The 23982-nt window shown below is 36.8% G+C and overlaps 2 protein-coding genes and 1 long non-coding RNA gene across 4 annotated transcripts in view; 2 read left to right on the top strand and 1 right to left on the bottom strand.

The window, feature by feature from the left end:
* LOC116292117 (fibroblast growth factor receptor 3) overlaps positions 1-15950 on the top strand; it is a 38814-nt gene extending 22864 nt beyond the window's left edge. The window contains exons 1-15 of one of the 2 annotated variants that reach the window (XM_089025088.1): positions 2349-2555; positions 2855-3144; positions 6695-6979; positions 7196-7231; positions 7540-7827; positions 8729-9076; positions 9526-10056; positions 10392-10502; positions 10853-11034; positions 11537-11659; positions 12584-12654; positions 12739-12779; positions 13355-13451; positions 13753-13858; positions 14440-15950. In XM_089025088.1, coding sequence (XP_088881214.1) covers positions 3069-3144; positions 6695-6979; positions 7196-7231; positions 7540-7827; positions 8729-9076; positions 9526-10056; positions 10392-10502; positions 10853-11034; positions 11537-11659; positions 12584-12654; positions 12739-12779; positions 13355-13451; positions 13753-13858; positions 14440-14982 — 2838 coding nt within the window. In that variant the 5' untranslated portion in view covers positions 2349-2555; positions 2855-3068 and the 3' untranslated portion in view covers positions 14983-15950. Of the gene's footprint in view, positions 1-2348; positions 2556-2854; positions 3145-6694; positions 6980-7195; positions 7232-7539; positions 7828-8728; positions 9077-9525; positions 10057-10391; positions 10503-10852; positions 11035-11536; positions 11660-12583; positions 12655-12738; positions 12780-13354; positions 13452-13752; positions 13859-14439 lie in introns of those variants that run through there. The other variant, XM_089025094.1, reaches the window with a different exon arrangement.
* Positions 15951-16776: 826 nt separating this feature from the next.
* On the bottom strand, positions 16777-19415 carry LOC116292190 (uncharacterized). Its single transcript, XM_089026193.1, has 6 exons — positions 19295-19415; positions 18856-18965; positions 18185-18283; positions 17708-17875; positions 17325-17426; positions 16777-17123 (listed from the first exon to the last, which is right to left on the bottom strand). The coding sequence occupies exons 1-6, from the start codon at positions 19323-19325 to the stop codon at positions 17028-17030; spliced, it is 606 nt and encodes a 201-aa protein (XP_088882319.1). The 5' UTR covers positions 19326-19415; the 3' UTR covers positions 16777-17027.
* A 1494-nt stretch (positions 19416-20909) lies between these two features.
* On the top strand, positions 20910-23435 carry LOC148914152 (uncharacterized). The gene is made up of 2 exons (XR_016119071.1): positions 20910-21021; positions 22511-23435. It is a non-coding gene; the product is annotated as an uncharacterized LOC148914152 (long non-coding RNA).
* Positions 23436-23982: the final 547 nt, after the last annotated feature.

Genomic DNA, 23982 nt, shown 5'->3' with positions numbered 1-23982 from the left:
CTGCCAATAGTTTAATAGGAACTCGAAGTCTCGATAAATAAATAATGATATTTGGTATGTAAATTTTTTCAAACTCCAAAAATCAACAAAGTAAACTTCGTTTCGATGCACGGAAATCTTTTTCTGCAATATCGAAAACAAAATCGATTTTTGGTCTGAGGAATTGTACATCGTTTTAGTCTTCAATTAAATTGTTTTCCATGTTTAATATTTTAGCTCAGACATAAAATAATTCTTTTTATGAGGCAAGAGTTTTGAGTACACAAAACTTAAAGACTTACTATTACCTATACCGTTGGAAAAATTTATCCAGAACTAAAGTAAAGGATTTTGATGGCCGTGAATGACATCAAATATTTGAAAACGGTGAGACACTTCCAAGCCGTTTTATTCTTCTTAAGTGGAAGGTTGATCTTGGCCAGTGCGTTTATTCGGTGAGCTATTCCTTGTTTAAATCACATAAACTGCCATTTGAACGCCAGCAATTTTGACATCTATCACCGCATTTTTTCTTTATCGATCGAGTTTTAAAGATTTTATCAGCGATCCCTGAAAGAATCTATCGATTAAATCTACTCGAACCCTTAACAACAGTAAAAATATCCGAAATGTTTGTCTTTCCTGGACGCCTTAAGTGAAACACTAAACCCGTCTAACCATTAACCTATGTAATACTGTCTGATATTAGCAATACAAGTGATGGCTATTTCAACAAACTATGCCAATTATTCCTGCGTAATTTAGTCCTTTTATTGTATCCAATGTATAGGAAAAAATGCTGAGAAAAGCCCATGACAACGAACAGATTATAAGCCATTATCTAAAAGAGCGTGTTCAATGAAATTATGTTCATAACCGCTAGTATTGGGCGTAAGAGTGAATGAAAAACTGACCTTGATATTGCTATGAACTATCAAACACCGCGGAAATATTCAAATTTGTATCTATCTCTATCTCATCTTGCATTTGGTTTTTCTTTCTTTCTTTTTTCTTTTTCGTATTCTTCGCTTCATTAGTTTATTTCAACCATTAGTTTTCCTTGCTTCTTCCTTTATTATCAGAAAAAGTCTCAATAAATTGTCTTCGGAGTTTCACTGATCTTTCGATTTTTCCCCCAAGTCCCTTGTTGTCATGCCAACCAGATTATCGTGGGGCGCGCAAAGCACGCGTGTTAATCATATAATCACCTCGATAATCGTTTTAACGACAGGAAAGACTAAAACATTAGTTCAATTACGCCTTTAAATACTTTAGTAGAAAACTTAATGAATTCCTCACCCGAATCCATGCGACTTTTAAAACATCTAAAAACGTGATCAAATATCTTACTTTTATTAAGATGGATGGTTTATATCGCGGATTTTATTAATCTTTGATATCTTTATCGATCGAAGGGCGAGGGGCTCTCATTCTTGGAGATTATGTCGGCTCCGATCCTACATGTGTGATGGCAGCAACGGGTCATTATCAATTTTCCTTCGTTCAATCTAATCTAATGAAAATATAGGTTGTCACTCGAATTTTGCGCGAGACTTTGGTGCATAAACCCTCCCCCTTGTTCGCGTGTCTAATATTTTTAGGCCTAAAATTAACATTACAAAGTTAAAAGATCTGATATCGTGTTATTGTTATTAGTGAATTCTCGATATTTAACAGAAGCAGCTGTTCAAGATTACAATTTAACTCATTTCACCCCTCTAATGAACCAAAAATTCCCTACTCCCACTATGGCTATCGTTATTGGTTATCATTTGAATTGTTCTTAATCATTATAATTAAGTTAGTCAAAGAGAATGTAAAATCATTATATTCTGTTATTGTTTCACAAAAAGATCATTGTCTGTTTCGGCCGTGCAAAGGACAATGTTTCCGGCGGCCAATTCCGTTTTAAAAGAATTCTCTATCCCACGCTCTGTTTTCAAAATTTATATTTTTCCTCTTCTTGTTTTCGAAACTAAAGATAAACTTGGCCTTTGATTTTAAAGGATTAAGTGAGAAAGAAGGAATAATAAGATTGTCATAGCGTGTGATGCTATTTTCAATTGATTTCCAAACATTGATCTCGCGGGGATCTCGTGGTGATTCGGGGATTCTTTTTGTCTCAAACTCAAAGAAAAATATTCAGATATATTTGATAAATGTAGCTCTAGGATCACATCTGATTAGCCTATTTCGTGGTTTCTATTAGGTCATCAGAAGGCAGTACCCCATTTATCCCAATCCATCAACTTTGGCATTAACCATCTGCATTTTCTGTGCGCAGTTCAGAACGGAAGTGAGCGCATTTCTTAAAGGAGGTCTGGTAAGATTGACAGCTGGATTTGCTATCAGTTACAAAGGGATTATTTTCAATACGGTCGCTTAATCACTCAAGCGTGTAGTAGCATCCCAATACACTAACCTAGTTCAACATTGGAACTTCGAATGAAGAAAGCTGTCAGTGCCTGGCTACCCCAAGAGTGATGTTCCTTCTTACGCTTGCTTAGTACTTTTTGGTTCATTTACCGACTTATCGTGTTCTAGTTCCTTAGTGTTCGTTTTTGAGCACCCTTTGAGTGAGTACCTTATTCATGTCGATCGTGCTTCTCGCCAGTTATCCAATATTACCTTTGTCACCTAAATAAGAAGCTATAAAGGTATAAGCTTTAAGAGACATTCAATTGTTTTAGGAAAGATTCGAGTATTTTGGCCAGAGGAATTCGCGGTGGAAGAGTACATTGATATTTAGGAACCGTCTACCGGACGCACAGAAGATACTGACCATTTTTATTGGACGAAAGTTTGAAAGAAATCTGTCTTCGTAGTTGTACGAATAGTTAATTATACTCGTCTGAGTTGTCAATTTCATCTACAGGGCAATATTTGGGGTATCCAGCAAAGCTACCCGAAGTTGAAGAACCGTGTGTTCTTATGAACGAAGATGGCTCTTTCTTAGGCTCGTGCGTACGTGAGGACTAACTTGAGTGACTCTTCCGGCTAGCTTCATCGTTCTGTGACTACGACGACCTATAAACTACAAGCGAGGCATGAGCACGTACCGACTAACTAAATAAAGAACTACAAAGAACATGGCTGGTTTTATTTGTCATTGGGGAGCTTTGGTTTTCACCGTCATCATCTTGGAACTAGCCGGCGCAAGCGATGGTAAGAATACCAATATATACAAAACGAATCTTCTCTTGATAGTTTTACTCTGGACCTAGCCTGACTTGTTACTTTGGGTTTACAATTTCACATAAACATTGCAATCATTAAACAATCTATATTGAGTTTTATATTTGTTGTTTTTGAAAATAACCTGGGTAAGTAGAAAGAGAGAGAGAGATGGGGATTGTATTAACGCGCACACGGAATATTTCTGGGTGAGAGTTAAATGACCATATAATACAAGCGGCATATAATATCTTCCGCTGAAACTCACTAACGACCTGCATGCAATCCCTATCGCTCTATATGCGGTCGTATCATATATTACCTTGTGGTTTTGGTTTCTGGGTATGATCTGAAAGATGAGTGGAATTCAAGTGAGCTAATGACCAGTGTGAATACAGTCTTAGAGCTAAGCCACCAAGAGACCGACTCACTCTACACTGTTTACAAGAGATATTTTAATAAGATTTTCTTTGGGAACGTGGTCTATTGAATGTTGGTCTTGGAATTAGTAAGGAAACTCTCTCTTGAGAAGCCGGGGTAGAAAGATAGGACAGCATGGTGCTGAATACACTAGGTGATAACGCACTGTCAATATGCCTGCCACTGGTCTGACACCTACTTTACAAATACGCAAAAAAGTATTTAATGAATCCTCTTTTTTAATTAGGGTTTTTTTTTTTCCTGCGAACACGGATAAATTACTGTGTTTATTTTCCTGTTTCAAATTACCACATTCTAAGTCCTCCCAAGAGATTTGTACAGAAAGACCAGATAAATAGCTTTGGATATCATCATCTTCCTTGTGATTGGCAGATTTAATGGAACATAAGTGTGTTATGAAGCGAGAATTAGTGTTCCATTAAAATGCTGTTCTGATCTGGCGAGACTATATCCTAGAATAATTTGTATTTCTTAGATATGGATGTTGAAGCACATTGTATTATAAGAGGATGTGTGTGGGTGGATAGACACTCTAGAAAACATATCTGTAATTGTCATGGCCTTCCTTATTCTCATCATCATCATTATTGTCATCAACAACATCATCATTTCCATTACTAAATATATCAAAATGTATTCTAATTTTTTTGTAAATAGCACAGTGTATCTTATCAGAATGTTGCTGCCATCAAATAATTTCCTCTCGTTTTAAATTTAAAACTAAAATGTGGTTTGACATTGTGAGTTATATATAGTGACCAATACCCTAAAACAACCTGTAGGCTGATCAAAGTCAGGGCATGGCTAACACACAGATCAAACTCTAAAGCAACCTCTAGGCTGTTCTAAGTCAGGGCATGGCTAACTCCCAGATCAAGCTCTGAAACAACCTCTGGGCTGATCATAGTCAGGGCATGGCTAACTTACAGATAGAACCCTGACACAATCTCTGGGCTGATCTAAGTCAGTGCATGGCTAATTCACAGATCAAATCCTGATACAACCTCTAGGCTGATCTAAGTCAGGGCATGGACCCTGGAACAACCTCTGGGTTGATCAAAGTCAAGGCACAGCTAACTCACAGATGGAATCGGAACTGAGTGTGTGAGGTTTGTTGAGGAAGGACCACCATAGAACCGAGAAAAAAAACCTCAAATCAATAGAGACCTAACAAACTCTACTCTCATGTGATTCCGAGTCAAGGAACTGAAGCCTAGAACACAGCTGTTAGAGGCAGCGAGTGCATTACTGCCAAATCACCCTTGATTCTCTTGGTAAGATTTGATAGAGTGAGTAAGGTATGATGGTTTGTGTATGATACAGTGAATAATGTATGATGGATTTTCTAAAAAACAAAAAAATAATAGCATTTAATCTTAGTAATGTTGTGGCTAGTTTAACTGCATGTACTCGAATATCATTTAACATTATCTTAGTTTTAGATCCTTATCCTTTGACACCATTCTTGATAATACTAATTCAGTGTATCGAATTCTTTTCCCTTTTTGCCGAGGACAAGACTTGCCTAAGCTTAAAATATTTGTATTCTTAATCCCATTGAAATGTCAGATCCCTAGGCATACATTAGACATACATTGAACTTGTGAGTAAGAATAGAAGACTGTCTAAATATTTAAGTTAAGGTACCTGTCACTGTCAAATTATAAAATGTCTAGTTGGTATTGTTATTCAGGAAATACAAAGAGATCAGGTTTTTAGCTCTTAATGAACTAATAATCTAATTCGAAATCTAATTTGCCTTTATGTCATTTAGTGAATCGATCCTTGCTTCTTTCTGTTGATATTCTTTGAAGGAAAGATTAGCTGTTAATTGTCTTTGAAGTCATTTAGCAACCTAGAATATTTTAGGCGATTGAATTATTCAGCATGTCACAGCAAAAGTAGGGAACTTAGAAAAAAGGGATTTGATGGGATTTTTTTGCTGTCACGTGCTAGATAATTTCATCAGCTATTAATACCTATGAAAATTATTCTACAACTTGACATATGTTACAATATGTTTGTTAATTTTTTCTTTTCAATTATTGTTCAAAACAACCTTCCTTCTGTTATCCCATTTCTCCTTTATATCAAATGTCATCATAATAATGTATGTTGTATTTTTCCATTCATTGATTCCTTCTGTTGCACCATTTCATTCTAATTGATTAAGTAACTCCTTTATGTCAAATGTTACCATAATGATTTATATCGAATCGTTCCATTCATTCCTTCTGTTGCCCCATTTCATTCTGATTGGCCAAGTAACCCCTTTAATTAATACGTCCACCTCCATGTTGCTCCTGAAAAAAGAATTAATGAATTGAATTCTTTCTTGGGCATTTCTATGTTCAGGTAACGTCGGTAGACCCATACAGCTTTCCTCCTCGCTTCCTTACTTGTTCTTAGGCTCCCATTTGAAGAAATTTCTAATCATTCATTGCTTCTATGCTCTCAAATTGTAATATAAACAATATACACCTATTTTTTTAAAGAATTGACGGTCCAAGATTTAAAATGAAATGAAAATTTTGTGCCCTCATGCTTCCTGGCTGAAATACTCAAAGGTCATGCTTCATATTACTATCTAAAAGGAAACTACATTGTTAGGCTATGAATATATTACAATTTGCAGCGTGTTACTCGTTCTCAGATTTCAGATCTCCGACCGACAACGGCTTTTGTAATAGTAGGCCTTTATTCTATTAATAGTCGTTCCTCTACTGTAGAGTAGTGCGGTTAACAATAAATTGTCTCAAGTGTGTCGTGAATCATGCTGTTATCAGTCATACATAACAGAACATATTCTGATAGTTGCGCATTCATCCAGATCCGAATGACGCAACGAGCCATGAAGCCACAACAGGATTTTGAAGATGTCAAGAAACTTTTAAGTTTTGGACATTTTGCATTACCAAAAACACCAGCCCTTTTTTTTTTCTTTTTTTTTGTATTCGATTTCGCGGCTGTCAACTCTAGATGCGCGCGCAATTTTCCTCCAATTTCCTAGGCCATGCATACAGTCGCCTGCGTTCAGCCGGTATAATAGCACGTCTACTTTCTCCTTTAAACCTGATTAACCTGTTTTTGCTCGCTCTAGGCCCTCCTGCACTGAAATCCAGCAGCAGTCGTCAAATTGTTGAACTGGGCAAGAAAGAGTTCAAGCTGAAGTGCGTTGTCCGAGACCCCACAGAAAAGATTAAGACATATCAGTGGTACAAAGATGGCAAGAGAGTAAATTCGATCAAACAGCCGCGTTATATTATCAGGCGAAAACGTTTCTTAAAGATCCTCAATGTCAGCAAGGAAGACAAGGGTATTTTTGTGTGCTTGGTAACCAATGACTACGGGACCAGCAATGTAACGATTAACCTTATTGTTGGAGGTAAATAATCGTTTTCTCATTTATTAATGGTCGTGTTGTCACGCAACAGTTAAAATGAAACGCCATTCTGAAATAAGTTTAAAGAAAAAAATGCATTACACGTTCGGTTTCGCCTACTCCTAATTGCCAATAAAAGTCGGACCTTTTGCTATTTTAAGTAGTTTCAATTTCTACACCACAAAACTTCTAATGATGTTGATTTCGTAATTGCTACAGATCCGACGCCACCACCCGAAAAAAGCAACATCAGTGGTAAGCATTCTTACTAAAGGCCCGTTTACATTAGTAATTTTGTCGCGCAACTTAAACTGAGCCGCGTCCATTCCCAGTTCCCGCGACAGCCAGGGAATTTATGGCAATTTTACGATATTCCATGCTTGCCACGTAGTGTGCATGGCTAAAGGAAGTGCGATGGTTGGACTTTCCCTCCCCCTCTCCCTCTGACCTATCCCCCCCTGCGCCATTACGCAGCCAGGCTAGAGATTTGCATGTAATCTTACCAATATTTTTCTAAACTAGACATAAATATTTAATATATATGCCTACCATTGAATTAACAGTGGCTCCCAAGTTTACTAACTTAAAGGCCATGATGGCCACCAATCTGGTGTACAAAGAAGGCGATAAGACTGAGTTATTATGTGAAGCCAAAGGAAGCCCACTTCCAGTAGTTACCTGGTTCAAAGACAAAAAGCCCTATCTTTCGAATATCGACCACCAGAAAGCTGGACCCTATGACTATACATTAGTGCTACAAGAACTTGAACGCTCACAGCAAGGAGAGTATACTTGTAATGTGTCAAACACCAAGGGATGGATCAACTTTACGTATAATATTGTCGTGAAACGTGAGTAGTAGACAAAAACCAAGAGCTCGTGAATTTTTTCTGTGTGCCGGTTTCCAGTGGCGGATCTAGGATTTTTAAAAAAGGGGGGAGGGGTCATTGATTACTAAAAATGAAACACAGTGGGCTACTTCGATGATGGGGCGGCCATCTTGAATCGTATGGCTTCGTGAGTCGTCCAGGAGGGCAAAACAAAAGGAAGATGCTGAAATGACGACCCCACTGTTCATTTATATGAATTGATCTCTAGATCAATTGTCTTGCTGTGATCCGTAAATGTCAATCTACGCCATTATTGTAACAAAGCTTTGTATGTTTGCCTCCTGGACGACCCACAATGCCTTATGATTCAAGATGGCCGCCGCATCGTCAAAATAGCCCATTTCATCCTTCTTCGATTCAACTGCGCAAATATTTAACAAATAGTTTAAATGTAAAATATAACCGAAAAAATTCTAGAGTTTTATCTATCTGTCAATTTAAATTGGGGTTTCAGTTTGCGTCCTCGTCAAAGAGTTGGGGTGGTGTTGAGGGCATTTCCGCGTAAAACCCCTACTAGATCCGCCACTAGTTTGTGTTTGTGTATTTCGTAGAAGTTATTTTCAGATCGTGTGTCATTTCCTTGAGTATTTTTTGTTGGGGGAGGGGGGAAGGGGGGGCAAAACAAATATTTTTACTAAAGGAATGACGTGATTTGAAATGAGTAAAACGTTTCTGTTCATAATCGCTCTAAGGTTCTCGAAAATAGTATTTGTTGATCCTTTGGTAAATTCCGCCAACTTGGCGTCCTTTACGTCACAAGAAAAACAAGAATGGGTGTGGCTAAGTCCATCAAGAAAAATAAAGTAAAAATTGTAGTGTTTTCGTATCTTAAGATACTAAAACGAATTTTTTTTCGTAACAGCTAAAATACGGATTGGTCCACGAGTAAACACTATCTCTCCAAACACGACAGCAGTCAGCGGTAATTCAGTAACGCTCATGTGCACTTGTTTCTACAACTCTGCGGACGAAGATGTTTCGTTCAAGTGGTACCGGGAGACAAGAGCGGGCGCCCGAGAGCTGATAAATTCGACGTTCTACGAAAAACTAGAGGACAAAGGGCGTTATGACATTCTACAACGAGTTGAATTCTTTCTTCGTTTACCGTATGTGACTGAAAAGGATGCTGGGAGGTACATGTGTCATGTTCGTAGCAGGATAAGCTCAAGTTTTAAGAGTACATATGTGGGTGTTAAAGATGTTGTGACAGGTAATATATATTAACTTTACTTGCTTTACCTGCTAATTCTCATAATTCTTCTACAGTAGTACTTTGCACCGGTTTTACCTCCTATATTAATAATAATAGTAATGATAATAATGATGATGATGATAATATCTACTTTATCAATGTCAAAATTTATGATGATGAAATAGGGACCACGTGAACTGTTATTGCTACCCTCCCAAAACAAAATGTTAATATTATATTTTCGACCAAACAAACGAAGTGTTATTATTCTTTCCTTGGATTTAGTCTGAATAAACTTTTTTAGAATTTGTAAAATATTCTGAATTCTGAATTTCGTTTTGCGCATGACCATGGTGTGATTTATAAATCTTTTGTGACGAGCCTTCTTTGCCTCCATTCTCAAACCTACTCCTTTTCTTTTCGCTATTCTCTTCAATTGGATTTTCAATTTTTTGTCTTTTGTTCAGTCCCAGTCACTCCAACCACCTTAATTACAAGCGGCTCGATGGGGAAACCAAAGCCCCAAGCAGAACCGACCTCGGACAACATCGTTGAAATAGGTTCGTTCGTCGTTGGAGCAGTTTTAGTGATTTTCATCGCTGGAATAATTGGCTGTTTCTGCTACAGAAGATCACGCTCAAAGAATCTCCCCAGACAAACCATTTCGGAATACAACAGAGACACTGAAGCTGTCAACATAACTTTTCCAGAACCGCCACCATTAGAAACCCGTCCAAGAAGAACTCCTTCTACATCCTCTGCTGGATCAGCGGCTGTATTTCTACGTCAGAGAAGCATGCGCAGTCGGCTGGAGTCCAGACTTACGCAGCTGTCTGAGGTGGAGATTGCATACGATCCAGAATGGGAAGTTGATAGGAATGACGTGATTTTTGGGGAGGTACTTGGAGAAGGAGCTTTTGGAAAAGTTGTTAAGGCTAAAGCTTATCTGACTAAGGATGATCTAGCACCAAGTACTGTAGCAGTAAAAATGCTCAAAGGTTAGTTTTCCTCTTATTTATTGATTTGATCTGAAATTCCTGGGCTCGGCATCTCATTCAATCAGGCACTCCCTTGGTTTTTCTCCAGGTTCTCCGGATTCCATTTTGATCTTTGACTTAGCTGTGTTATCTGTCCAGGGGTTGTTTCAGAGAGCGCGTGAGCTTCAAACGGGTGGGGGGAAGGTACATGAGTCGTATGGGATAAAGGTTGTTTTCCAAAAAGAAAAAAGAAAAAAAAGAAACAGAAAAGTTGTATTCCCATTACAGACAAGTCCCACCAACCTCTGTTAATATATAAATATAACCTAAATAAAATCGGTAATTGATACTTTCAGATGATGCAACAGAAGTCGAGTTTGGAGACCTCATATCAGAAATGGAGGTCATGAAGAAATATGGAAAACATATCAATATTATCAACTTACTTGGAACCTGTACACAAGATGGTAAGTTGTCTGACAGGTCGCAAAACAGTCCCCCCTTCCGGGAAACTCCGCGCAAAATATTGATCAGCTCAGAGGTTATTTCAGGGTTCGATCTGTGAGTTAGCCTTGCCCTGACTTAGATCGACTCAGAGGCTGTGTTAGGGTTCGATCTGTGAGTTAGCCGTGCCCTGACTTTGATTAGCCCAGAGGTTGTTTCAGAGTTCAATCTGTGAGTTAGCCTTGCCCTGACTTTGATCAGCCCAGAAGTTGTTTTAGGGTTCGATCTGTGAGTTAGCCTTGCCCTGACTTTGATCAGCCCAGAAGTTGTTTCGGGGTTCGATATAATTGACGATAATGTGTGCATTTTTCAGGTCCTTTGTTAGTTATCGTAGAATACGCAAGTCAAGGAAACTTGCGGCAGTACCTCCGGGACAGAAGACCTGTCAGGGATTACGAAGATGCGATGAAACCTCCAGAAACTCTTTCTCTTTTAGACCTAATGTCATTCACATACCAGATAGCGCGGGGCATGGAATATCTCGCATCTAGAAAGGTGAGCAGCAACTACACTTTGCGATAGTACGAGAGAAAACATTAAAACCCCTCTTATAATAGAGTAAGATTCAAGGTGAAAACAATTGTACAAAATAAGGGGGGACTCGATTTTATTGATTTAGGTGGTTAACGCCCTGTTGAAATGCTCAATAATGGGTGTTTATAATCACACTATATTTCTGTGCATATATACTTTGTTTAGAATACATACAAATATACAGTGCATTCATTTGTGCGATTTGACTTTTAGCCGGTCTTGAAGATATTCTAGGACAAAATCCAGGGTCCCGTAAGATGACCTTATTCCAAAGCTATAACGAGAATAAGCCCCGCCCCCCCTCCCTCCCCCAGGAAAAGTACTTTTTACAGGGAGTTCCAACCGCACCCATAGAAATGCCAGTCAACCTGCTTTAATGAAGCGTGTTGATTATTTCAAGCGAAAGTATATTTTGTCGGCATAACTAATAGTGATCAACTCTGACTTGGTTTGTCTTTTTCAGTGTATTCATCGTGATCTCGCTGCTCGTAATGTTCTTGTAGCTGATGACAAGGTCTTGAAGATAGCTGACTTTGGTTTAGCTAGAGATGTTCATCAGATGGACTACTATAGGAAAACGACTGACGTAAGTTGTCTGGAACTTTACGTGCTCTGCCATCACGTCAGTAATGGACTACTTCGATGATATGGCTGCCATCTTGCATCGCAAGGCATTATGGATCGTCCAGGGGGCAAAAATAACTTTCTTGCTGTAATGACTTCGGTTGATATTAACAGCTCACCACAAGGGAATACGACAAAAGATGAATTAATAAGGCACATTGATCACCTTTACCCATAAAAGAAAGACAAACACATGAAACTCTATATATTTTCCGTCATCTTTGTTTTGTTTTGACCCCTGGCAAGATGGCCGCCGTATCGTCCAAGTATTCCATTAACCATACTTTACATAGTGTTGTTAAAACTAAACCTGTTATAGGGGAAGCTAGATTTGGAATAGAGAACAAGGTGCATTCTGGTCTAGCTTGGGTACATATTTTGTTCATCATGCCTTATATAGTGCTAATCAAAGCTAGACTTGGTATATCGAACAAGGTGCATTCTGTTCATTATGCCTCATTATGCTGCTATGTTCAAACTTCTAAAAATCGGCCATCCTCAGGAAATTTCAAGTGCGCATGGCCGATAAATAAAAATTGACCGCTTAATAGAGGTATAAAGCTGTGCAGAAACTTTGTGGCATTTTGAAAAGTGGTCGCTATATAGAGAGTGGCCGCTATATAGAGGTATAAACTCGTGCAGAAACCTGTGGCATTTTGAAAAGTGGTCGCTATATAGAGAGTGGCCGCTATATAGAGGTATAAACTCGTGCAGAAACTTTCTGTGGCATTTTGAAAAGTGGTCGCTATATAGAGAGTGGCCGCTATATAGAGGTATAAACTCGTGCAGAAACTTTCTTTGGCACTTTTGCAAACTGGTCGCTATAGGCCGGCTCATACTCACATTATATTGAGGAGAAAATATAGTGACATGTTTACCATTGTAGGGACGTTTACCAGTGAAGTGGATGGCTTTAGAAGCTCTCTTCGATCGTGTTTACACCACTCAGAGTGATGTGTAAGTTTTTCAGTCCTCAATCATCGCCATTATTAGAGTAACTGCAGACTCAGATTAAGATATCATTTTATTTTTACTTTTTAGTTGGTCGTTTGGGATTGTTGTTTGGGAAATAATAACTTTTGGTAAGTATTTCCCGTCCGGCTTCTTCAGTTTTCTAAAGACAGGGAGCCCAATTTAGATAAAAGTGAAAGTTAAAAAGTAAAATCGTACAAAAATACCACCTTTTTTGTATTTGATGCCAAAATAGTGTCTTCCATAACACAAGTAAGTAAATGAAGTATTTTCACACTGTATCGTAATGTATTTTGCCTGAAATTTCCATTCGCTTGTGCCATAGACTGAACACTATTCTGGACTAAAATGCAAAACAATTAATAATGGTGATGTTATGTTATGTTGTTTCACCTTCCACTTTTATCTTAATTGGGCTCCAATAAAATCTTTTTGCTCTCGGGAATTAAATTCTTTCTCATGTGAAACGGTTGTATTGTTCCTGTCATCTAACATGGCTGCCAACACGTGATGGTGCAAAGCCTTTATAGATCTTTTCGACTTGAACCAGCGAGCAAATATGACATATGTTTTTTAAATCACTTTTCTCATTGATTCTCTATTAAATGTCTGCTCTACCATGCTAACGGTTTCCCTTCAATCAGCGTAATTTAAAAACTCCGAACGTGTTTTTCTCACCTTTTAGGTGGAATGCCTTATCCAGGTGTCCCTCTAGAAAAACTTTGCATGCTGCTAAAATCTGGGTACAGAATGGAACGACCGGTGAATTGCTCAAAAGAACTGTAAGTTAATTAAAATAACATTCATCATCTTTTGTCTCCAACCAAACTGATGAAACTTAATTTTCGCTGCAATAGCTGTTATTACAGTCAGTGAGCCCACAATGAGATATTCGTTTGTCATTTTTATCCGCCACTTTTGACGGTGAAGAAAATATATTGCATGGCGACTAATTGGGCCATATAAATAAGTTTAACCAAGGTTCAAGTCATTTCTAATTTCCATCCACTGAAGTGCCCCTATAAGATTAAGAAATAGTTTGTACGAATGACAGGAAGGCTTAAAGATCCTTTTGATTTACAGGTATACTATAATGTTAAACTGTTGGAATGAGAATCCAGAAACAAGACCAACCTTCACCTCCCTGGTTCACGAATTTGACAGATTGGTATCCCTTTTGTCTGATGAGGTACGTTAAAAAAACTAAAGATTCTTGTCATTTTTCACAAATTCGTATTCATCTTTAACAAATAGAGCGGCAAATTGGAATCGGGGAATCGAGCGCGTCAAGCATCTATCTATATAAACTTACCCAAAGTCGACCTCTCTTGTCTCCCGAGTAGAAAGCATCTGTGAGTTGAGTTGTTTGTTGGTTCTTTCCTGTGCTTCGAGGGTTTTCCGGGTTCTCCGGCTTTCCTCCCTCGGCAAAAATCAACTTCTAAATTCCAATTGGAATCCAGTGGAAGAAGAGCCACTCTGTGGAATCCACTGCTAATCCCATTATTCAATTTTTTAAATTTGAGCGAGAATTTGTTGAACTTAGCGCCGAGCGAGCGACGAAGCATCCGAGTTCAGATACGCAAAGGGCTGCGACTTTGCGAAAGTCTACTATGTATATTGTGGAGCTGTTTTACAATCTTGCTAGCGGCTTATGTTATAGAATCGAGGCTTCGCCAAACGACACAGTAAAATTACTAGGGTGTTGCAATATCAGCAACAAACCTTAGTCACAAAGACTATTTATTTAAATAAAGTATTATTTTATCGCAGGATTATTTGGATCTTCAAGGTGCTTTGATTAGTCCTCTTTGTCCACGTTCTCCCTCATCAGAATTAATAAACAACCCACTCAAGGATTCGTCGTCCATTTTCATGAGTAGTTCGGAAGACAACGAATGTGATTTATCAAGAAGCGATACGACGTCGAACGATAGAGACAGCAGGACATCTGAGAATCTAATTCCACTTTTACTGGAAGATGACAACAATGAGGAAAATGACGAAAACGCGCGGGAAAATTCGTACGAAAACATACGAATAGAACAGAACGTTCCATTAATAAATGAAGAAGTTTCTGATGGAAGGTCGAGGAATTCTCAAGCGGATTTCTCTAAGAGTAGTAATACTTCGCTACCTGGATCGCGGGTTTTTACTGATAAAAATGACGAGACGACAGAAAGTCTGCTCGAAAGCCAGAGTAATGCCAATGATAATGAAGGTTTAAACGCGAGTTTTTCTGGACAGAGTAATGATAGAAATTCCGTAAATAAAAACAAAAAAGCGCGTAAGCCTTCAGTTATTACAGAAGTGTAGTCGCGAACTCAAGACATGAAAGCTTATTGATGGGAGATTTGCGCAGTGTTTGGTACTAAAAACCAATATGGATGGACAGAAAAAGAACAAACCACAAGTGGTAAAACATATCTTTTTAAATTCGATTCGACTGTGGATAATGTGTCACAAGACCACCCCAGATTGCGCAGTGCTTAGGGCTAAGAAAAAACTCATCAGTTTTACAGGAGGTTACAGAAATTGAGAGCCAAAACTGAATGCGATACGGTGAGCAAACAAGCTAGACACGAAAAAAAGATTGCGCAAACTGTGGACTAATATAAACTGACGCGGATTCAACAGGGTTCAATTCAGCTGGATGCCATACGGTGAACTACAAAAGCTGGACACGAACAAAAGTTTACGCAATCTCAGTCAGCCGTTGACTAATATAAACCGGATCAACAAGCAACCGAAACGAGCAGTGTAACTGTTATTATTGACGGCTCTTAAAACTCCAGTGTACTCTTACCAGAGTTTTAAGAGTCTTCAATAGCAAAAACGAAACTGCTTTCAGTGACCTTATTAAGAGATTGCGCAGTGCTAGTCGACAACTAGAAAATACTCACAGACTAAATGAAGTGTCCAGTCTGCCAGTGTTTATGGAGATAGAAAAAACTGCAAGATTGTCTGGAACCCAAAAGACTCGAATTTTTTTCGTGAAGTGCATAAACCGGTTGTTTGTGAAAAGTCACAGCGAAAAAGGAAAGACAAAATCTCAGAACGAAGCAACCGAACCGAAGTATTTGCAGTAACCAATAAAATGCAACAAGATATTATCATAAAAAACTTTGACAAGATGACTTAGGCATAGTACGTAACGAAACGTAGATGTACAGTAAGTTTGCAGGAGATTTTTATAAATGTATATAAGAAGATATTTTAGATTATAGATAGTACAAGAGTAGACAAGAGACGGAAAAAATAAAAAATTTAGTTTTTTAAATTAATTTTTTGTACCTTGAAATCGATTTTTGGTTCATACACAAGTTGGAGAAATAAGTATAAGGGATGAAAATACGATACGAGGTGTGCAAAAAAGTAAGAGGGAACGTCCTGCACAGGCAAATAAAGCCCATGAAAAAGATGTAATAATCACGGTGCAAGTAAGAAAGATAATTTTTGGGGCCATTAGTAGAGGTGTAAGATGCAATGGATGCAAGTAAGGATTGTCGTGTTTGGACCGTCAGATGATGTGTAAGAAACAAGGGGTGCAAAAAGGAGGGTCACTTTCGAAGCCATCAGAAAAGGTGTTGGATACAAGGGGTGCAAAAAGGAGGGTCACTTTCGAAGGCATAAGAAAAGGTGTTGGATACAAGGGGTGCAAAAAGGAGGGTCACTTTCGAAGCCATCAGAGAAGGTGTTGGATACGAGGGGTGCAAAAAGGAGGGTCACTTTCGAAGCCATCAGAAAAGGTGTTGGATACAAGGGGTGCAAAAAGGAGGGTCACTTTCGAAGCCATCAGAAAAGGTGTAAGAAACAAGGGGTACAAAAGGGAGGGTCACTTTTGAAGCCATCAGAAAAGGTGTTGGACACAAGGTGTGCAAAAAGGATGGTCACTTTCGAAGCCATCAAAAAAGGTGTTGTATACAAGGGGTACAAAAAGGAGGGTCACTTTCGAAGCCATCAGAAAAGGCGTTGGATACAAGGGGTGCAACTAGAGGGTGGATAACACACAACTTTGAACAAAAATATATTTATTAACTTCATAATTATATATTAATTCAAATGAAATACATTTTCTTTAATTGAAATAACACAATTTACTACATTTTTTTCTTTTTCGAATAGCTCTTGAGGATCTATTAATCTAAGGTTACAAATTACAACCTAATCTAAAGTAATATACTTGTCTTGCAATAGCAGGCGATCAAACTCTTCCACAGAAGAGAAACGTTATCTCAGTAACTGTCCAATACGGACTTACTTGGTATCGGTAAACGATATGAATACTGCACAATGTAGGCGAATTCCACGTGATTTATTTGAAAATACTCGAACTACTCGTAGGTTTTACTTTGGGCGTTTTATGTGCACTGTAGACTCAGCGTTTTACTCATCATATATATTAAATCAAGTATTTGAAGATTGCGTAGAACATCTGCAGGAACGCCTCGATTCCCCTGGAGAGCATTAAAAAAGTCAAAATTAATAAGAATAAATAACTTAATTATTTGATTATTTATTGAGCATGTACCAAACTCGTCTTCAGACTCTGCGTTTCTCATAATCATTCGTCGTTACTGACCAGAGAATCGCAGACTCCAGAAACGAGATTTGCTGAGATGACGTATCTGGCCCATAGATATTGAGGTCATACTTACGTTATTTAGAACGAGATTACGAGCGTCACGTGCTGCCAAGTTTGACAAGGCAGTCATGTCGAGCTGGAACGAAACTGGGGACTTGACAACGTTAAGTACTTTCTGAAATTTAAAAAAAAATTAAAGTTGAAAGATAAATTTTAGTAATGCCAGAGTGAAGGAGGTTTTAGGTTTTGAATTGTAGAGACCAAAGCTGGTCATGGCGCGATTAGCTCCACAAAAGGGGGTTCCAGTTTCATTGTCCTGAGCCTAAAGAGAGTCTAAAGAACATGATTGGATTCACAAGATCTCTAAGGGTGGACAGCTAGATCCGCTAATGATGCTGGAAATCTTTTGCAAAATTTGTTCGGCAATATCTTATATTTATCATGTAAAATACTCACATAATAACTGATGGTGTCTTTAAGGTTATTATTGAGTCTCTTGAGATGATGTTTGACAGTTCTTCCATCGTTGCACAGACCAACAGTTCTGTCGGTCTTTTTGATCTGTCGAAGAGGGTTTGAAAGAGAGTACAACCCTGTCAGGCAATCCTTATCTCGGAGACTGGTCTGAGAGAAAGAAAAAGTAAAAGTTGAACAAACGAAAACAAAATAGCAACAACAAAAAATGAAAAAAACAACTGAGCAACAAAAATTTGCAATACCATGACATTAAAATGACTTTCAATGAACCTTTCTCAAAATTGTCTTGAATGTGAGGCTAAAATGGAAATACACAAGAAATGCCACAAATTCCGTGGAGAAATGTGTGATTTCTTTTGAATCTTAATGATGTTGCCTCGCATCCAAGATCTTTTTGACGAGGGTCTACTTAGCCTCTGAAACACTGATTTCATTTGCTTTTATTAAAAAATTTACCTTTGTCCTGCGGCCGGGATTAGTTTGTATTAGTATCTTTTTGATTTCATTCCAGAGTGGTCCTCCTCGATGGGTAGAACTCAAGCGGTGAGCTTTCATCTAGATAAAAAGAATATGAAGTAATAATTAGCTAATGTTACTTAGCATTACTTATTATTTATTATTTTTAGTGACGGCATACAAAGTATAAATCCTTTGAATTTTGGTATCAGGCTTTTTGTTAGCAAAATTGTATATCTTTTTTTCCTTTATATTAGGATTTTTAAGGAATGGATCCCAATCTTATACCGAGTATAAGAGTATTAACCAATAAGTTTTTGAAAATATTGCCGCCAGCTGAGTCGATCTTCAGATCAAACTCAAGGTCAAAAAATCAACATCATATTTTGATCAGCATTTCCACTTATAATTCTGCCAAGCCAACCCTTAAAATATGAACTCTTCGTTGTTTGAATTGATGGTAAATGCTACTAGTCGAACTTGTGGTGGAATTCCAGTTCAAAAGACAAGAAAAATTTACATTGTACTCAGTCCCTGCTAAGAAAATGCTATCCAAAAATAGTTGACCCATAATCCCTTTCGGGGAACGCAGTCAACTCAGCTAGTGGGGGACGGTTCGTAACAAGAGAATTTTATATATGAAGCTACTCTAGGTTGTCTTAGGTACTTACGTAACATTTCAAGGAATTATTTGCACTGTTTTCTAATCTTCCGTGAAAGGCTTGTTTCACATTATTGGCCAAGCCACACGATAGGAGCATAGAAAAGATGCACGAGAAAACTAAAGACAAACAAAAATCCATATATCAATTGAAATAATCACAAGATTAGTTCATATCTTTCATATTGTACAGCAGCCTGTCTTTGAGGATCATTTAGAAATTCTTAGATCAAAATTTAACGAAATTCATCACTCGCTAACTTCGAAAATATTACATACACAATAATTTTCTAAAAAAATATACTGATTTTTTAGCTCAGTATTTATAGTTAAAACATTTTCTATTACGTTCTAATAGAATAAAATTTAAAAGTTTTAGAACTTAAAAAATATTGGGTATAGGATTTTAAATATGTTTTAATTAATGAAAATATAATTCGTAGACTTACCGAGTAGGTAGTTGGTTTGAAAGGCTTTCATATTCTTTAGTTTCCTTGGCTGTAGAATTCTTTCTTGTCAAAGGATTTTCTCTCTTACTTCTTAAATGGATATGTGATAACCCCATTTTCTCTGCCCTTTTTATATTAATCATAACCGGACGAGAACAACTTACTAGATTATTATTTTAAGTTTATTATTTTTGATTATTTTTGAGACATGTATCCCCATTGAATACCGTATAGCTAAGCATCACTGATCACTGTTGACTGTTCAGTCACATTCTAAAATTGTACCGTCAAATCGACGAAATGCTTAAACAATTATCTATTATCGCTATCTTGTTATCATGATTGTTGATCCATAACGAAAATATGAAAAAAACATACATTCATCACATATCCTTTATTATTTTCGTAATATGTTATATATCAAATCTATTTTCTAGACGTTTGAGAATACTTCGTATTGAACTATTTTTGAAGTTATATTGATACACACACTTGTTTTCCTGGCTCAATCAAAAAATAATCATCTAGGAAGTTTTCTTTTTTTTTTTCGACATTTAACATATTCTGATTATGATAAAGTCTCTTGGCTTGACCTTTTTAAAGTTTTTTAAACTTTTCGTTGTTCAAAGTTGTTTATTCACCGATCTAATTAAAATTAAAGTAGTTTCTCTTTTTCATCGAAGCAAAATCAGAAATGCAATGGTTACAAGCGTTTTAAGTATTATACCAATCATTTTTTTAAATAATATTTCTAACAAATTATAGGTTTCATTTCTAACAACATCTGATCATTAATCTTAGGAAACTAATGATTGGCATCAATCATATTCTTTACTCGCCATGAAGTTAGAATATTACCCGGAACGTCAAGTTCACTGAAGCAATAACTGTTCCTTTGTTCAAATAAATATTTGAGTTAATTTAGAGTTTTTTTTAATAACTTACGTCTTGCAAAGTCTTCGGCATAAAAAATCCTGTGTAACTTTCCCCTTGAAAGCAAATATTGACACGGCTTTGATTTTTACTCATATAACAATTTTTAAACATTTTCAACTGAATCTGAAGTTGGTTGATGTTTGACCATTTCGTATTTATATATTAGCGAATCAACCAACTATATTAAATTATATAATAATAATAAATAATCTTTATTGAGGATACCAGGATCAAAATGGTTTAAATGATGAATTAGTATGAAATATTTATAGCCATAAATTCAAAACTTTTCATCTTATCGCAATCATTCCTTAAAATTCTGGAATCCCATTAATCCAAATTTCTATACTCTCAAATCTATCGTCCCTCTCAAACACCTCTTCTCCTCAATAAACCATGTTTATTCGCTATGGCAACCTATGTTTATTTACTATGGCAACGAGTTAATCCTAAATTTCTATTCTCCCAAATCTATCGTCCCCCTCAAACAACTCTTCTCCTCAATCAACCATGTTTAGTGGCCACCCACGGAGCGTGGCCATATTCTTGGAAAACGAGGTATTAACGTTGACTGCTCATGCGCAGTATTTCATTGACGTCATTGAGGGACAGCAAACAAATGCACGTTACTACATCAAAAAATTATGGAAATGTAGCCAAAATTCCCCGACAATATTATTTGCCCTGCTTTGATTTGGGAAAATGATGAATATCTGCTGACTGTATTTATAATATGATGCAGTCCTTAGATCAAAAAGCATTACCTGGCCAAACAGAACCCCACAAAAACAGTGAGTTAAAAAAAAGAAGAAAAAAGTGTTTTAGATTTTTAGCTTATTAACGTAGATTTTTAGATAAAGATACATAGTTATATATTTAATATATATTTCAATTTTCCTTATTAGCCAGTTTTTCATCTTATAATTCCTTCTTCTTTGTAAGTATTATATATTAACATATTCATATTTAAATAATGGACAAATTCTATTCGTTTTTTACAATCTTGAAAAAATGTATAAATATTTAAAAATTATTAATTATTGATTAGAGATTATTGTTATTATTAATTATTGATTAAAGACTATATATTTAATTTAAAAAAAAAAAAAGAAAAAGAAAAAAGTGTTTCCTTTATACTAGCAGTTAAAGTGTATATGACACGAAAACATTCCATCATTTAAAATGTATAGTTTGTTAGTAATAATAAATATATCGTAACAAAATTTGTTTCAAAAGCTTATTTCTTGAGATATTTGCGAAAGTTAATCCCAATTTGTGACGTCATTTTGTTGACACGTACTCTAGATTCAGTAGTAATGTACTAAATATAAATTGTAATTCATATGAATTAACAACAAAAGACATATTTTAGTCAGCTTCATTTGATAGCTTACGTAGTACTCTTCCAATGTTGGGAAACTGAAAAGTGTACTACTTGAAATTAAGATTCTATATTCAAACATATTTCATGTATTTGCAACTAAATCTGGAGACTTGTAAACAAAATGACGTCACAACTCGTGCTAAAATTTTTTGAATTTCTAGAGAAATGCGTTTTTGGAACAAATTTAACCGTGATATTCTTATTAATGCCAATAAAATACACATTCTTAACATTAAAATTTTTTCGTGTCATATACACTTTAAGAAAAATCAAAGTTACTTCAGTTTTAAAGGCACTATGACACTCGCCCTTTGATTATAATTCCCCCTTTGTATCCGCAAAAAAAATCTCTCTGGAACCTAGATTAGGGTAATCCCATTCAATTGCAATGCTTTGTCAGACACTTTGAAAGAAAAGAAACTGACGGTCCCTGAATACCGACAGTCTTCCTCGAAAGAACATAAAGTCCCTTGTAATACAGACATGCAGCACTCTTCCTATGGAAGTGAATGCTCAAGATGTTTTAAGAACACAACTCTATAATTTTTTTAATAATGTAATATTATATTTTTGCAATATATTGTTTTATGTCATCATTATCATCATAGTTGTGGTCAATCATGACATGGCTAAATCCAGTGTCAAAAATGAAGTAATGTTGGAGTAAAGTAAAAGAAATGTGTTAAGGGTCACATAACCGATGACTTATGAACAGTAGCCTCTTACTTTAATATACGAGAAGGGGTGACTAATTATCTAGATCTTTCTAGGGAAAAGGCATTTAGATGCAAAGAAAGCGAAGAGGAAGACCTGAAGAAGAGAGTTGAATACACCTCTGTTGAACAGCATTAGCTCCGATTGCGTATAGAATTATTTTCAATATTCATTTGTTCCAGTGAAGTTCCGTGGTCTTGTAAACTGGTTCGTATTGTTGAAATTTCGCATTCCGTTTACTTCGAGCAACCGAACAGAAAAAGCAGTAACAGAACAGCCGAAGAAGAATAAAGAAGCAGCAGAACAGAGAAGATAGGAAAATCCGAGGACAGTGAAGAACATGTAGTTATTTCAATATTTGAAAATTTAATATTATAAATTTAGTTGCAATATTCAGTGAAACTTTTAAGTTGAAGAGCCTGCGTGAAGTTTTTCCGGCAGAAATGTTGCCCTCCTCCAGATTCACGTCAGGGCGGTTTTAGATTAAGAGGAAACCCATCTTACTGCTCTAAAACCTAAACTTCCGCCCAAGGTGAGGGTGGGCAAGATGGCGGACACGTCATGCACATGACAACGACCGGTATGGATGTAATGAATGGATGTAAGTTATAATAATTACTATCAGCAACTTCTGACAAATCCAAGTTCATAAAAATACTGGTGCCTGTAGTTTATCCCATGTCTCAATCAAGAGTCTCATGCAGTCACAGACTCAATTATAGTAATCAAGAGAATATGAAGTAACATTCTCTTGTAGTAATTACTGGGTTGCCTGTGGCAGCCCAGTCGTAAAATGCCTTCGGTTTTTTACTGGGTTGCTTGTGAAACCCCAGTCGCAAAATGTCTTTGGTTTTCGTTTTCTTTTTTAGTCTCCTTCTCGCGAAATGTGCACTCTTGCGCAAGAGTACCCATATGATTTTGGATGGATTTGAATGACGAGTTCATAGATTAAGTCATTAGTCGTTGTCAGCGTAATTTAAGATGGAGCCTATTAAAACTTAGTGACGTTAGTAACGCAATGCTGTTTTCTCTGGTTACAAAACCACATCTGTATAGTTTTACTAATCGAGTGTCATTCACATTGGGCAACCCAGTGCACGCTCCAAATGCGTCTTGTTGCATTTTTTGCATAATTTAATAAAATCACTAGTTATTTGTAATAAAATAAAAATCATACGATAAAAGCTGCAACTTCGGCGTAAAAAAAACGTCTAGGTTCCGTACGATCCAGCCAACCGTAGTCCAGTCCATTCCATCTATGTACGGTTCCAGATTTTCCAAAATTTAGAAACACTCAAAATTCGGGCATTTAGAATAGAGAGAAAAGTTTTAGAAGTTGGGCATGTTTATGCTATACATTAAGATTATCCATGGCCTTTCAAAAGGTGAAAATTGAAAAAAAAAAAATTGTGTGTGATTCAAGATCCAGTCACTGACCGAAGCCCAGTCACTTCCAATCCATTTCAGTCACAACCAATCCATTCCATGTTTTACTCTAAGCAGGCGTATTAGAGTATCTCTTATCAGTTGGAAATAAGTGCGTCTAGTTATTCTTATTTTCACGTATTTTGACTGAGCTTGAGCGACCAGCACGTGCTTCGATACCAGAATGCAATGCAACAGGGCCAAGGGGAAATGTGTCGTTTCCTTGGAG

Source organism: Actinia tenebrosa, unplaced genomic scaffold, assembly GCF_029948245.1.
Source record: "Actinia tenebrosa isolate PJP-AT-01 unplaced genomic scaffold, QUT_ActTen_1.0 PGA_scaffold0__85_contigs__length_37466705, whole genome shotgun sequence".
NCBI classification, from domain to species: Eukaryota; Metazoa; Cnidaria; class Anthozoa; order Actiniaria; family Actiniidae; genus Actinia; species Actinia tenebrosa.
Note: the sequence above shows the minus strand (reverse complement) of the source record. Positions and strands in the feature narration are given on the sequence as shown.

What these genes read in the sequence shown, in the direction of transcription:
- LOC116292190 (XM_089026193.1), bottom strand. Translation starts at nt 19,325, where the DNA reads ATGAAAGCCTTTCAAACCAACTACCTACTCG. An exon ending in ATAATTCCTTGAAATGTTAC is followed by an intron (nt 18,284 to 18,855) that starts GTAAGTACCTAA and finishes CTTTTTATCTAG; the next exon opens with ATGAAAGCTCACCGCTTGAG. An exon ending in AAGACACCATCAGTTATTAT is followed by an intron (nt 17,427 to 17,707) that starts GTGAGTATTTTA and finishes TTTAAATTTCAG; the next exon opens with AAAGTACTTAACGTTGTCAA.